This window comes from Pinus tabuliformis, chromosome 9 (assembly GCF_031772625.1).
Source record: "Pinus tabuliformis cultivar Carrire ecotype Pingquan chromosome 9, CPIR1, whole genome shotgun sequence".
NCBI lineage: Eukaryota > Viridiplantae > Streptophyta > Pinopsida > Pinales > Pinaceae > Pinus > Pinus tabuliformis.
The window spans coordinates 1,525,432,935-1,525,447,911 of record NC_142307.1 but is presented as its reverse complement, the minus strand read 5'-3'; the positions used below and the strand labels follow the sequence as shown (position 1 = coordinate 1,525,447,911).

The 14,977-nt window shown below is 39.8% G+C and overlaps 1 protein-coding gene across 3 annotated transcripts in view; it reads right to left on the bottom strand.

Annotated features, from left to right (window-relative positions):
- The window catches only part of LOC149154414 (uncharacterized), a 361,061-nt gene extending 354,192 nt beyond the window's left edge, over positions 1-6,869 (bottom strand). Inside the window, exons 1-3 of one of the 3 annotated variants that reach the window (XM_089438293.1) lie at positions 6,164-6,869; positions 5,803-5,887; positions 4,652-5,606 (exon numbers count right to left, since the gene is read on the bottom strand). In XM_089438293.1, coding sequence (XP_089294419.1) covers positions 4,652-5,505 — 854 coding nt within the window. In that variant the 5' untranslated portion in view covers positions 5,506-5,606; positions 5,803-5,887; positions 6,164-6,869. Of the gene's footprint in view, positions 1-4,651; positions 5,607-5,802 lie in introns of all 3 variants that reach the window. The other 2 variants (XM_089438292.1, XM_089438291.1) reach the window with 2 other exon arrangements.
- Between the last annotated feature and the right edge of the window lie 8,108 nt (positions 6,870-14,977).

The window sequence follows — 14,977 nt, the reverse complement described above, 5'->3', positions numbered from 1 at the left end:
CATTACAGCTAAGCACCTTGCCAATCCGCATCGTTTATGCAGCGGCCGAGTATGATAAATTGGACGGAACCATGTTAAAACAAGTTATGAGCTCGATATTTCATGGGTGGTCAGCTAAAGGGATTTTTTGATATAATTAATGCATCGAGCTTAGAAGGGGCCAAAAAGTATTTCAACGCTACATCTCTTTTCGTTGAACTCTGGTCTTTGAGGACAAGAATACAGGTTCAGTTTTCGGGTCCACGAAGATACGGTTTACAGGAGATGATTTAACCATGCGGTTGACCTGAGCGTTGTAGAGAGACTCGAGAGCCGTCCATATTATGGCGTTTTGGTCAACCTCATGATGGGGCCATCCCCATTATCTAGTATCAAGGGCATTGATGTGGCCACCAAGTCCATCTAATTTCTTCATGTTGTGTTTTGTGTAGGCTTTATTGATCTATTTCGCCCATTTAGGATACTTTTATAATTCTCTCAACATATGTTGGAATAAATAAAAATAATATTTTATTTTGTGAGGTAGGTTGAACTATTTATAGCTCTTTCCAACGTCTTGTAGAATAAATAAAAATAATAATTAATTTTGGACCTTAATGGCAATAAGCAAATCTTTTTCTGTATGGTGAATCAGTGATTTGTTCTGGTGCAGATGTTTTTATAATACTATGCCATCATGTAGTTTTAATTAACGTGTGTTTGTTCCCAATGAAGTTCTTTCCAAGTTAGTAAATTCACTCTCTTGGTTTCCGATTGAGAAACCTCAAACCTGTTCTTGGAGTTATATAAAAAAAAGTTAACTACTTGCCATTTTCTTGAAGTTTCATCAACCCTGTTTTACTATTTTTGGATGTATTAATATATTATGTTTTTCTTTGAGGCACAATTCAAATTTTATCGATCTACTTGCTTACAAATCTAATGTAAACTCTTTAGCGTATATATTTTAATGTGGCTTGATTATAAGTCTTAGACTTTTAGTTTACAAAAGGTATTTTCTTATTTTACACTATATTTATTTGCCATGCATAGCATGTACATGTTGAGATTTCTCGCTTAATGAGGGACATTCTTTTGTCTCGTATATATAGAGAGGCTCAAAATTTCAAATAAGTTTCCAAACACTGTCATACACTCAAGAAATTATACTTGGTTGTATCCTTATGGCATATGTTGAATTGATGATGATGAATCATGATAGATCATAGATGATAATCTAGATTCTGAAATATGAATGGTAATATGAAATTCTTATTTTTAAAATATCTATATATATATGTGTGTGTGTGTGTGTGTGTGTGTGTGTGTGTGTGCCATTTCCTGCCGTATCGTATCCAAATTTTTTGAAAATTTGTCGTATCCGTTTCAAACCCCATACCCGTATCCGTTATCTGGTAACTTAGCCTTATAGTCATCTCACTATCTTTTCTCAGGGTTAGAACTTTACTCATAAATGCATCTCTTTTCCCCTTTGTCAAAAACATTATAAAGCTTTTCACATTCCCCTTCAACAAGGCATTATTGATATGCTCTTATAAAATGTTCCTAATGTCTTATCCTTTCATCAGCTCATTTCTTATTTTGATATTATTTTCCTTTTCAATGTCTAAGCATCTTTGATGCTTATGCTTATGTGGTAATTCCAAGCACCCCCACTAAAATAGCCACAATGACCTCTCATGACCCTTATATAGGAGCCACTAATTAGCCTTGATTTCCAAAGGTGAGTCATGTTATATCACAATCTGGTCACTCTGGCCTAGCCCTATACTTCTCTACTCATCAATCTCCTCCCATAACTTTATGCCATATGGGCTTATCTTCCCTATTCTTCTGCCAGTGGACCATTCTTTATAGCAACCATCTTCCTGTTAACAATTCACAATCACTATTATTCATCATCATGTCTTAATATTCTTAGCAATAACCAAACAATCTCTTTAGCAACAAACAAAATCTAAGTATTGTGATATGTATCCTTAGTTGCCGTCCACATCTTTTTTATTATATCTTTTATTTCCTCATCGAGGCTCTTTTCATTAACGTATCACTATCAATATCCCTCCATGTGATATACGATGACTCTTTCAAACTATTTGTCTTTGTCTTGCATGATTATTTTTCAATTGAGATTCCCTCCTTTGGACCATACTAAGCATCCTCCAAACCAAAATCCAGTGGATCCTTCCATGTTAATTCCATATAATGTCCTTGGAGCTTGCAGGATCATTTTTTTGGGTCAACTCTCCCTTCCATTGGCATATCACTTGTACCATCATTGAGCCGAGAGGCTCATTCTACAGCCCAGAATGAGGGGATGCGTAAGTTTGTCTGTGCCCCTTTAAAATAAAAATTATGTTCTAAATAGAAAAATAATGCCATCTATAATTAAAAAAAAATGAATATGTTGTAAAGTAATTAGAAGCAAAAGAATATGTGTGAATCAGATGTTTAAATCTTATACTTTCCAAAAATATTTTAACAAAAGATTTAAATAAACTATTTAAAAACCTATGTTAACTAATTTATGTCTATATCAACTTCATATATATCTATATATAGAAAAAAAATTAAGTTTTTATGGTTAAAAATTTTATTTGGTCCTATATATACTCTATTTAGCATTCAAAAATACAATTTAAACAATGAAAAATAACACATTGTATTTTGCACTCTAAAAAAGTTTGCATGTGAAGAAATTTGATCCCTCTCGGCTCATGTTAGATCTGTACTTAAGATGGATCTATGCCGGTTCAGCCCAATATCCAGTAACTCTTCCAAGCTAGCTTCTAATGACAACCTCAATACTTCCTGATCAGTGCCTACCAGGAAGGCACCTTCCACCAAGTATTTCCTTGGTCCTTTTCCTCTGATGGCTTCATTGGGACTATTTCCTATCAGGGGTTTTTTATTGGAGGTATAACCATGATTAGAATCCCTCAACCAACACCGAATGAACTACAACAGTAGTTGATGTGACACAAATTCTACCCACACAAACAAAAGTTCCACGCTCTAACTCATCTAAAACATAATTTCTATTGCTAATACTTGCTGCATATCATACTGATATTCACTTATTTTCACTATCTAATAAGTGCACCATCCTATCCTTTATATAAGATGAGGAAGAGGAGATTACAAAATGAGGTAAAATAGCCTCAGGATTAGTGCATTTCACATCCTCATGCATGTAGTGTAACTACAAAAATAACAAAACCTTGCATGCAAGAAACCATCCTAGAATCCCCATGCACAAGCGAATCTCTCACAAAAATAGTGCACCATGCATACCTCTCAGAATAGTGTGCCATGCATGCAAGAAGGAATCCCTCCCAGAAAAGTGTGCCATGCATGCAAGAGGGGACCTCTCCCAGAATAGTGTGCCATGCTGCATGCAAGAGGGAATCTCTCCCAGAATAGTGTGCCGTGCATGCAAGAGGGAATCTCTCCCAGAATAGTGTACCATGCATGCCTTCCAAAATAGTGCACCATGCATGCAAGCTTCTCCAAGAATAATTGCACCTTGCATGCAGGAACCTCTCCCAAATAGAATAGAACATGCATGTGTTAATGCATGCACCTAACTCACATGGTAATGCACCCTCGCCTCCATCATGTCTTCATAAGCAGATCACCATGTTGTGTGAAAATCTCCCCTCACACAAGTGTGCCCTTCCTCTAACAGAAGCAAAACAAGCAGTAGCTTGAAAACTTGAAGGTGAAAGGAAATGGAGAATACAGTGGGAGCAAGCAAGTAAACTAATAATGCCCAGTCAAGAGTGACTAGCAATATGTATGCTTTGTTATAATTCAATATCCAAAGGACAATCTCTATGTCCTCGTTGAAAGCTCAAAAAACATTGAATGAAGATTTGGATCAAAAGTTTTGGGCTAGTAATCCTTTATTCCTTTTGCAAGTAATAGTTTTAGTTATGCTCATTCAATAAGGCGTTGGATATGCTCCAAGCCTTGGAAATCTAGAAGCAAGCTTTAGATGCAAATCTCTATGTCCATGTGTATACCAAACATGGCTTGGCAACTCTGCACGACGACACGTAATATGAATTACTTTTCACTGTTACACATTACGTGTCATGGTGTAGGTAAGGGGGTAAAATCCCAATTTTGCGTGTAATGTGGATTACATTTTAGGTTTTTCGTCATTGTACTTTATCTTGTCAGGTGACAACGGGGATTATAAAATCCCATTGTAGTATGTTCCTTTATGAATGCCGATAAATTATACTACTACATTAAAACACTCAACAAATCAGCAAACGTAGGTGTCATTTGCTTGCAGTGCTAATAAATGAACACAATCCATCTTTCCTTCTTGGATGAATATCCAAGGAAACCCTGGATGTTGGCTGTTTCCAAGAATGACAAACGAACATAATCTCTATCCCCTTATTGGCACTCCTTCTAACGTTTAAAATAGATAATCCTCCAATTCAATAAAAATTGCAAAGAGGCTGGAATATTTTCATTCAACTGGAACATATCCCCTGAAGGTAAAAATATTTCTATCAAGGGGGATAAGCATCATGGTAGAATAAACTTAGATTTGGAGCATGAATAATCACAAAGGCGAACGCAATATCTCTATCAATCAGCATAAATCATATGGATGATGGTATGGGAAACTTACATCTTAGGTGTGAAGAGAAGAATGCTACCACCTGAACCACCTCCACCTCTAAGTCCTCCACTTCCTCCTTCTGCAAGGATAGTTCCATTCACATGCAAAATATTTCCTGTGATGATCTTTATACGTCCCCCTCCGCCACCTCCGAGATCTTCTTGGCTGCTTCTTGTTCCGCCTTTGCTGCCATAACTCCAAGGCTCTGATAGATTAGACCAAGTATAAACATCACCACCCCATGTATCTTCTTGGTCCTTGTCATCACCTTTAACGCAGGAGGCTCCCCTGCCCCCATGTCCTCCACCTGCCCCATCAGTCCCAAGTGGTGTTCCACTCGTCTGTGAAGGCGGTTTTCCACCCAGCCCAGTGGTATTTAAAGAGGAGCCTTCTTCTAAACTCGCATTTCTAGCATCCACAATCAGTGTTCCTGCTCTAAAAGATGCAAATTGCCCTATCTTTAAATCCCCAGAAATATTAATAGATATTAAGCACCCCGGAATGGGGCAGCTAACAGAAACATGGGGTAAGACTTCCAAATTGCCTCCCCCTGTGATGAGTGTGTCATTTGCCAAAATCAGAGTGGTATTGAGCTGGCAATTGGTATCCAAGGAACCAGTTCCTCTCAGTTCCTCTTCACAAGAGACTGCCTGGATTTCTGAATAGCTATCATTAGTGTCACTCTGTGCATCCGTGCTGTGCAGCATTTCTGAGAAACCATCCTGGTTCAAACCGGGCACCGATATCACCTCACCCAGGTTAAAAGCTTTAACAACGGGGTTTCTTGACTCTAATGTGAAATTAACACCAAGCATGTAAATGAAGAGAATCCTCCGAAGCAAATCAAACCGGTAAATTGCCATAGTGTCAATGCGGGGGCTTCAGAAACCATGGGAGCAGGGGAAGCTAGATACAGTAGAGGTTGCCGAATAATTTGATGGACTCATATATTCGATGAAAATGCCTGATGATCACATAAAAAATTCGCTTATAAAAATACCGTCTGCGCCATCTCTTCAAATATAAATGCTCACATATTCGATGAAAATGCCTGCTAATCATATACAAAATTCGCTCGAAAAAAATAGACTGCAAAACTCTTCAAAGATTAATAATATTTGCCAACAATTTGGAAGTTTAACGCGGAATTTAGGAATTACCCGTATCGGAAACTTGGCTCCTGCCTCTAAGAAACCAATGGACAGCACGCTAATTATATATCTGCGCCTGTTACATATTTCTGCACTACACCTCCAAGTAGAGTTACAGACGAAAGAATCCGTTTGTTTCCAGCTAGTTAAATGAAACAATCCATTTTAATGATAGGATATAATTAAAATAAAAAATCATACAGGCCGACATCTGTCAAATAACAATGTTAATTCGACGAATAGTCATAACAGGTTTCACACAAATGGCAAGATAAACGGCGGAGAACTGCAATGCAAGGCTGGGACTGGGGTTCACACGAAACGACTCGAAAACTGAACACCCAGTGATCTAATTAATCCCTACGAATACCTAAATACTCTGGCCGTTATGTGAATGTCCTCGCCAGATATCCTTCGCCACGTCACTGACGAAGCGCCACGCCACTGACGAAGTGCCACGCCACTGCTCTGCCGGAGATCATAAAACCTGTACAAACCGACCCAAACAAGAAAACGCACTGAAATAAAATTCCGCCATGTACGCGAATTCAGAAGATCATCATGTGCCAACACGCAGTGACCTGTCCCTAAGCAAATATACACTTCTGGCAATGCCTGAGATGCCAGCACCGCATGCCGTTGAATGCCATCCTTACACACAGCCACGCCGAGGAGGCGGAGGTCATTAAATTGTTCAAGATTTTACTCAAATTTTCTTTGGAAAATTCAGCTAATCAATTGGCCCTACGAAGTACACGATCGAACCCCAGACGGTTTACAGACTTAGAGCACTGTAAATACTGTAATTTGCTGTGAGACTAATTTTCCTCGTCAATTTCAAAATTGTGCGCTTTTGAAAATCCGTCAAATCTCGGTACCTCTGTACACAGGATGAAGATGAATAAAGAAAACGAAGCAGACAATCATCAACACCAAGCACAAAAGTTATGGCGACGTATCAAGAAGATTAAACCCCTGGAATTCAAAACTCGGAACCAATGACTTCAATCCCGAACTCCGGAGGGCGGGCAACATCGACTAAATCAGCGGGCAGAAATCCAACTGGGGTCTCTTTCCAAGGTCGGTTATCTCACACCACGCTTAACGCTGGAGGGGATCTTACGCTTAACCATTATGGAATTCAACTCAACACCCAATTCCAAACCGCGGTTAGTTTGCACACGTGTGCGTGTCAGTCATGGGTTCTAATTTCTGGTCATCGTTAGCTGGCTTGCTTCGATCAAATTGCCTCTGACGAAATCAGGGAATCCTGCCACGTGTCGAAGCACAAAGCGTCATTGAGTAATATGGTTTGCTAAAACTGTCCAATCAGATGGGCATCGCGTTCTACTGTGGCTTCCCTTTACAAAGAACGAGTGTAGTTATATTAGTTAACAGGTGGGATGGTAAAAATAAATTAAAAAAAAAAAAAGGGAATTTTCGCTCTTTTCATTAAAAGGAACTGGTAGGGTCAGGCCTAGGAACAAACAAGCTCCTTTGTGTGAAGTATTTGTCGTGTCGTAAGATTCCATTAATCCCTCATCTTTTATCTCAATCGTCTGCCCCCTCCCCAACAGACCGACTAAAGATAACCTACTCTGTCGGTAGATTGCGTGAACAACGTACTTTGCTAGTGTGAGAGACAAAGTCCTCGACCAACTTTGTTTTAGGATCTCAAGGACGTTTTTATGAAAGAAGGGGATAGATGTTTCATTTCACCTCTGTGATTCCCATTTTTTCAATAGTGGTTGAAATTGGATAAATAATTAGTTCAATTGTCAACTAGAATAGAATAAGCGTTGAAGTAGAATAAGTTTTAGAATAGTCAATGCATTCAATCTTTTCCTTTACCAATATGAATAGTTGTTATGATGTGAACCTTTAGTTTTTTTAGTATTGTGATGGTGTTATTACTAGTTCATAATCTTCATGGTAATTTGAGCAAAAACAATATGGGTCAAAGGCTCTTAGCAATAATAGTTTCAACCATACCAAAGGGAATCATAATCTACATGATGGTGGACCCTACTTAGTGCTAAGGTATGCTTGATCCATGCAAGGAAGGGACCCATTTAGCTCATTTTTCCTATATAATCACCTGCATTGTATGTGTATCTTATTGTTCCTTACCTAATCTAAATTCATTCCTATGTAGCGATCGACTTAAACATCCATGCCCCTAACACAATTTATTGTGCCTTTGTAATTCAGTATGGGACCTTGACAACAATTACTTTGTTTGCATTGAAGACTTAATTATAGCATTGTCCTTCCACCATATTGGACATATATGTATGTGATTTAAGTGTAGAATCAAAAAGTGCATTAGAATGATGCCTAGACTTAGAATCAAAATTAGGTCAACACTAGAATTGGCTATAAAATGAGCTTTGTCCAATGGGTGAAAGCAAGGTGTTGTTATTGTCCCCACTAGAGTTCAAGTCTCCCTTATGACATGTTCCCTTAGTGGGCATATTTATGCACATGATTGTCGTCAGGCCTAGGTATTAGTCTAGGCAATTTTGGCATAATATTTAGCCCCCACTCATGGCTTCTTAGTTGAGAGAATATGATTTCAATGCCATAAGTCAACCCACTCATTATAAATACTCCCTAATCAAGGAAATAGTTGAAACATGGAATAAAGATCTAGAAGTGGAATACATAGGTAATACACAAACAAGCAAAAATTAATCAACATAAGGAAACATGTATTCGAATAAGAACACAAACATGATAATAATACATCAAGATTGATTATTTTAAATAATTCTTTCCATATGTATGAAATATGGAGCAACCCGTAACAAGCGTCTTCTCTCACCCATCTCCCATTTCTTACAATGCATCTACTTTCCTTTTATACACTCTCTAACTTATTGTAACAAGTAAGTCCATGTGTTAACCTACATTAAAGGGTCACTCATAGTTACTGATAAATAACCCTTTTATTACAAACATTCCTCAAATAAACAACAATAGATTGAATGGTATTGTTATTGTCAATTCTTCCCCTCGATACATTAAATATGCAACACAAATTCCAAGTCTTTGTGTTGTTGCAATGATCTAATATCCATGTTTACTATTAATCTGATGTGTGGAGGCTAAGTTGTAACACCACTACATTAGTTATGACCTTTATAAATTTTTTGTATAATCAAGCATCTCAGCATAATATCTGATTGTTGGTAGAAACTCTATTTTAATATAATGATGAACCTCAGTAGGGGTTCGAAACGCGTCGATCATAAAACTTGATGTGATTTATCCGGAAGAGTTTTGCTTTATTCATGAATCACAAAAGCCTTCATTCTGAAATGAAATTATTATTAATGAAATTCATACATATTATGATCATGGTGCCAAAGTGTATGAATTCTCTATTGGATTTTAATCATGTATTAACACTCTAATTAATACCAAATCAGAATAAGCATATATTAATGCTTGGAATAAATTAATTATGGATTAATGCTTTAATAAATAATTGATTAGTCATTATAATATTAATAATTAATTATAATTGAAATCTGAGGAGAAGGGATGATGGGCCAGAGTTTTGAGGGGATGGGATCTGACATGAACTTCCATACCCGTCTCATCTAATTTAATGTCGAACCCCCAAGATTGGAAAAGTCACTATGATTTGATCTAGCCATTAACACAATGGTGGTATTGTTTCAATTATGTTCCCTTCTCATGAATTGAAAGGATAGCGTGTTAAGGAAGGTAGTGCGGGGAAAAAGAGTGCCCTCTAGGCCACACTTGGGAGGTAGCTCAAACAACCATAAATATACAAGAAAATTAAAGCAAGGGGTTCAATTTGGCTTTGCTAGAGAATTCCTAAGGAAAAACCAGCGTTGGAACAGCTCACAAAGAGCAATCACTTGCATTGAACTGTTTTTGTTCACTCTTCAATTTTTTTTACTTGGAGTTGACAATCATGAATGTGAAAGGAGAATGATTGAATGAATTGGGTTATTTCTATGACTGATAAAACATTGGTGCTTGTTATGGCTCAAAAACCATCAGTGATTTTCTATGGCTAAGAAACCACCTACACAATGAATCATTGTTGCTTGTTAGGACTAATAAACCATTAGTGCTTATTATAGTTGATAAACCACCAATGCTTGTCTTTGGTTGATAAACCACTTGTAAGTGACATCACTTCCACAACTCAATTGGTGAATTGCCCATAAAATTATGTAACTCTCAAACTCTAGACCTCGCATGGGGGTGGCAAGTTATGGAATAGAATAACATAACTGCCTATGGTTGGGAGGATATCGTGAAGCCCATCTCTAGTCATCAACGAGATTTAATTACACAAATAAGTAACATGGCTTGGGCATTATTTATGAATATTGAACTCTCATGTATTTGATTTTGTGTGACATATTGTGTGAGATATGTTAAGTGGTTGAAATATCTGAAATTTTTAATATGTTGGTATGCTTGAAAAGACTAGATTTTACTTATGAGAATCTTGTGTAGTGTTATAAATTATTGTTGAAAGGGAGATAGGTTGTAGGGAAAATAATTGCATGTGGATTAAGTGCATAATTATATAGGTATAAATGTAGGTAGATGCAATTTGGGGATTTATATTTGTAATACCCTTCTCCCACATCTACCCAAGTAACCGGACAACTAGGGTAAACATGTGACGAGAGGCTACTATGATATGATTCAACCTCCTAGGTGTCCTTAAGGAAGTGGAATCGATGGAAACACATCAAATATACCTTCCCAAGAGTCATCCCAACCACACAGGTATCATGCCCCTGGGTCCCACTGAGTTTTAAGTTATTAAACCTCTGGACGCTCCCATGTTATGGGTATGCCAATGTCCAGAGAGCTTTGGACACTCCCACAAGCCTGCATGTTTGCGTCCAGGGACTATTTCCAGTAGACCTATGCTATAGTTTGTGGGATTTAAGGCACTTTTCAAGCCCAAATTTCTGGCCACTGCCTAGAACTTGTTGTAACTTCTGGAATCCATTAAACACATGATGACAAGACTAATAAACCAAAAACTAACTCCAGTACTATGCCTTACCATCCCCAACTAGGATTAACATTCTATCAAACACTTGGCATCAATGCAATCTACAGGTTTAGGATACAAGACAGAGCATGAATAACTAAAAATTCTTATGATACTTGACAAGAAGGATCGCCACCTTCTCCCTTGAATTGTTATGACATCAATTAGGTCTTGCACCCGTCATTTTAATAATTACAAGTAAATACATGAAATAACCATGACATGAACTAGACAATTAACCATGCTTACAACCAGCATAAATCCATGGAAATAATAGTGCGATAACAACCATTAAATCCACATATAAACAAGTACAAAAGAAAGAGTGCTATATGCCATTTTGTCACATCCGATCAATGAGCCTCCTAATGGGATCAACCAACGTCCTATTCCCCCTTGTCACCATCTTGCACAAAGCGCTAAGCATGTACCTTTCATCTCCCAAAGTTTGAGCCCTAAATTGCTTCATTTGAGCCAGTTTGAGGACCAATGCTCCCTGTAAGCCTACTCGGGTGCATTCACCAACAGGTTGCTCCACTATGGCCTGTGTTGGTCACTAGCAGGTTGCTCCCCTTTACACCTGCGTTGGTTCTAGAAATCCAAGAGAATGATTGGGATTCTGGAAGCTTCCTCTTCTAGGAGTTTCCAAAACTTGTTACAACTACTTACCTTGGATAAAACATTCGGATCCTATCCATCCCTACATTGGAGTTTTCACCACTTAACCTTTGATCCTATCCCTCCATCAAAGGTGTATCTCTTACTGTTGGGTAGCGTAGGCCCCGTGTAACGGCTTTGGGGCTCAAAGCCCGCAATTTTGGGTAAAGAGTATGATAAAGACTCCGCGAAATGCACGGAGCGTGAATTGTAAGAAGTTAAGTCAAAGGGTTGTCCACCCGAAATAATGTAAAATAATATGAAGTAAGTCGGCCTGCCCATGGTCCACTAACCATGGGAATGTATAAATAGAGCAAATCTCTATGGTTAGAAGTCAGTTTTTGGAATGTATTTTTGGATCTAGAATGTAATGGGTTTGTGAAGAAAGAAGTCTTGAATAGTCTGTAAGTCTGAGTCAAGGGTTTTGGTAGATAGATAGAGGCTCTAGAACTGTGTGCACAGAGGCCTGGTAGAGTCCGCAGCTGTGTGCGCGGACCCCTGCAGCTGAGTGCGCAGGGCAGATCTGGTTGTATTGGCAAGGAATTGAATAAAGATAAGTTGATTCTGAAATACTGTGTTGCTCCTAAAATATTGTGGATCTGGTTAATTTTTGGTTTAAATATCTGTTTGATCTGTGCGCTTATGCTTATGTTTAGAGTTTATACAAATCTATAACATTTCTGGGTGTGTGCATTGGTTATCTCTATTAAATGTTTGCTTAAAGACCGTAAGTAGTAGATCTGATTTATAACAAACTCAGTATTAATAAATAGTAAGGAATTGCCTAGTTTCGGATCTACGCGGGAGCAGAGTGGCGCAAGGCCATAGAACAGTGCACGAATCCTCCAGACCACATCAAGACATCCCAAGGGTGCGAAAGCCTGGTTTCAGCACCCTCCCCTGCTACCTCAGGTGAGACCTCAGTCCGCACTCTGCGGGCTATTGTCGAAAGGGCCAGTAGCTGCGAGATTTGTTTGGCTAATAACTCTTTCGAACTTGGGTCAGGCCCCAATAAGCCAACAAATGGTTCCATTGCCAGGACCGGGATCTGCCTAAGGGATGTCTGATGTCAGAACACTGGAACCCTACAAAGAAAGAGCTTGAAGATTGGTTGGATCAGAAGCTTCACGAGTTCGTGGTTCAGGAAAACAGGAATCCGCAGGTATCAAAAGAAAGGTGGTTGGATTGTTATATATACACAGAGATCCACAAGATCTTCTTTGCATCATTCTCGACAGAGTTGTACAAGTGGATCGCGAGGCTAGCTAACAATGTGTGAAGGTGCAAACTAGATCAACCCATTGTATGGACTCCAGAATTGGTGCATAGGCTAGAAGCATCTGAAGATAAAATTGCACGCGCAATAGATCACTGGTTGGATCGGATAATAGGAGGATTTATTACCGAGTTTGCGATAGACACAACTGTGAGTTATAGTGAAGCAGAAAGGCGTTTTCTTCAAGGACTGCGGGGTAAGTATATCAAATCGTTGAACACTTGGATTAAAATGCTGTTGTGTGAAAAACAGATTATGTGCATTCATTAATGTCTGGTGTAACGTGGAGCGAAAGAGGCTACCGAGGAACGGAAAGCTTAGAGAACAGTCCTCTGATTTCTATTTCGCGAGAAAGCGAGGAAGAAATCACAGGGTTCTCTCCAAGAAGCGCAGTCTGACTGATAAATTAGCGCATTCCACTTATACCACCACTGTCCACACCACCACCTGCTTCGCTGACATCAAACCCATCTTCACTTACCCCACCGCCGCCACCGAGGGTTGGGATGGCAGGTGCGATCAAGTTGCCAGTACTTAGGGGCATAGGAAATGAGGAACCAAAGTAGTTCTGGTTTGTGGTAAAGGCTGTGTGGGAAGCCCAAGGAGTAACAAATGAGAACATCAAGAAGGCTTCTCTGGTTAGCGTGTTGTAGGATCGTGCGCTGACATGGTATATAAAGTACTCGAGCGATCACCCGAATGCGGGAATAGCAGCGATCCAAGATGCATTGAATAAGGAATTTAGTCGGCCTAAATCAGAAACACAGTCGGTTATTGGGTTCAAGGAAATCGCAATGTTACTTGGTGAAACCCCGTGGGATCTGGATCAGAGATTGAAAAGCACAATCCATGAGGCTAACATGACCTTGACAGATGCACAGCACTGCGTGTGGTTTGTGGCGTCTTTGACACGACATTTGCGGACGGCGCTATCACAGCAAAAGATCTCAACCCAAGTCGAAGCGCTAGAGACAGCAATGAGGTTGCACGAAACTCCAATACAAGATCCGGGGTTGGGAGTTCAGCAAATCCACGCGCAAATACAAAACCTATGTTTAGAGATGCGAAGTTTGAAACAAGGATAGGCGCCTCGGTCAGAAGTGCGTGAAGAGGTGTGGTGTATTAAAATGTAATGGCCAGGGCCACGATAAGGATCAATGCGCGGTCTTTGTGAACTATGTGGCAACGAGGGGACCAATACCATTGCGACCAGAGGTACCAGCAGGGCCAAGCGCGGTGGCTGCACTCTGGTGCACAACCTGTCAAGTGGGAGGAAAGCATGCTACGGACAACTGTCATCTATTACAGAACCTACGACAATGCGCCCCCCCCCCCGCAATAGCTGTTTTGTAACTTTTGTAGGACGGTGGGCCATGATGAAAGAAATTGTCGAAGTTATGAGTTGTTGATGGATCGAACACCCGCGTACAGGATGCAGATGGAGGCGCGCGGGCAGGATCCCGCCACAGTGATAGCACGGGGAGGATTCCAAGGATGCGAACGGGGCCGAGGGGGAATGGGATCTGAACGCGGGCAGGGACAATTAATCTGCTATAATTGTGGAGGACCAGGGCACTACGCGCGTGATTGCACGAACCCGACCAAAGCTTGTTGCCTGTACTGCTACCAATTTGACCACGAAGCAGTCGATTGCCCCACGCTAATTGCTCAGATGCGGGAGAAAGGGGTGCTTCTGGCTAACCCCACTCAGAACGTCCAAATGATGAAGGTTGAACCATGCGAAGAAGACCCTAACGTGAATATGATGCTCAGAAGTGGTGCAACTACAGGAGAAGATAAGGGGAAGCAACCAGAGGGGGATGCGTGGGTTCGTAAGGCCCCTACCAAACAACCCGAATTTGATTTGGAGCGCGCGAAGGAAACATTTATGGAAGCTAAGAAGAGCTTCGCGGAAGCTTCTACTTCAGGTAGCAAGGATCAAACAGAGTCAGATACTTCTATGCTAACTACCTTCTTAGAAACATGCATGAAGCTACTACGAGATACTAAAGTGGTGAACGGATTGCAAGAGTTGATAACTAGGTGCGCAGGATCGGATGAACCTCGAATGGTCTGGAAACTAGGCAAGCATACATTATGCATTGGGTGGGAAATGCGATTAACTACCCAGATTGGGGACTATGAGTTGGATCAGGTCGTTCTGGGCTTAGGGTCAGATGCAAATGTCCTACCTAAAC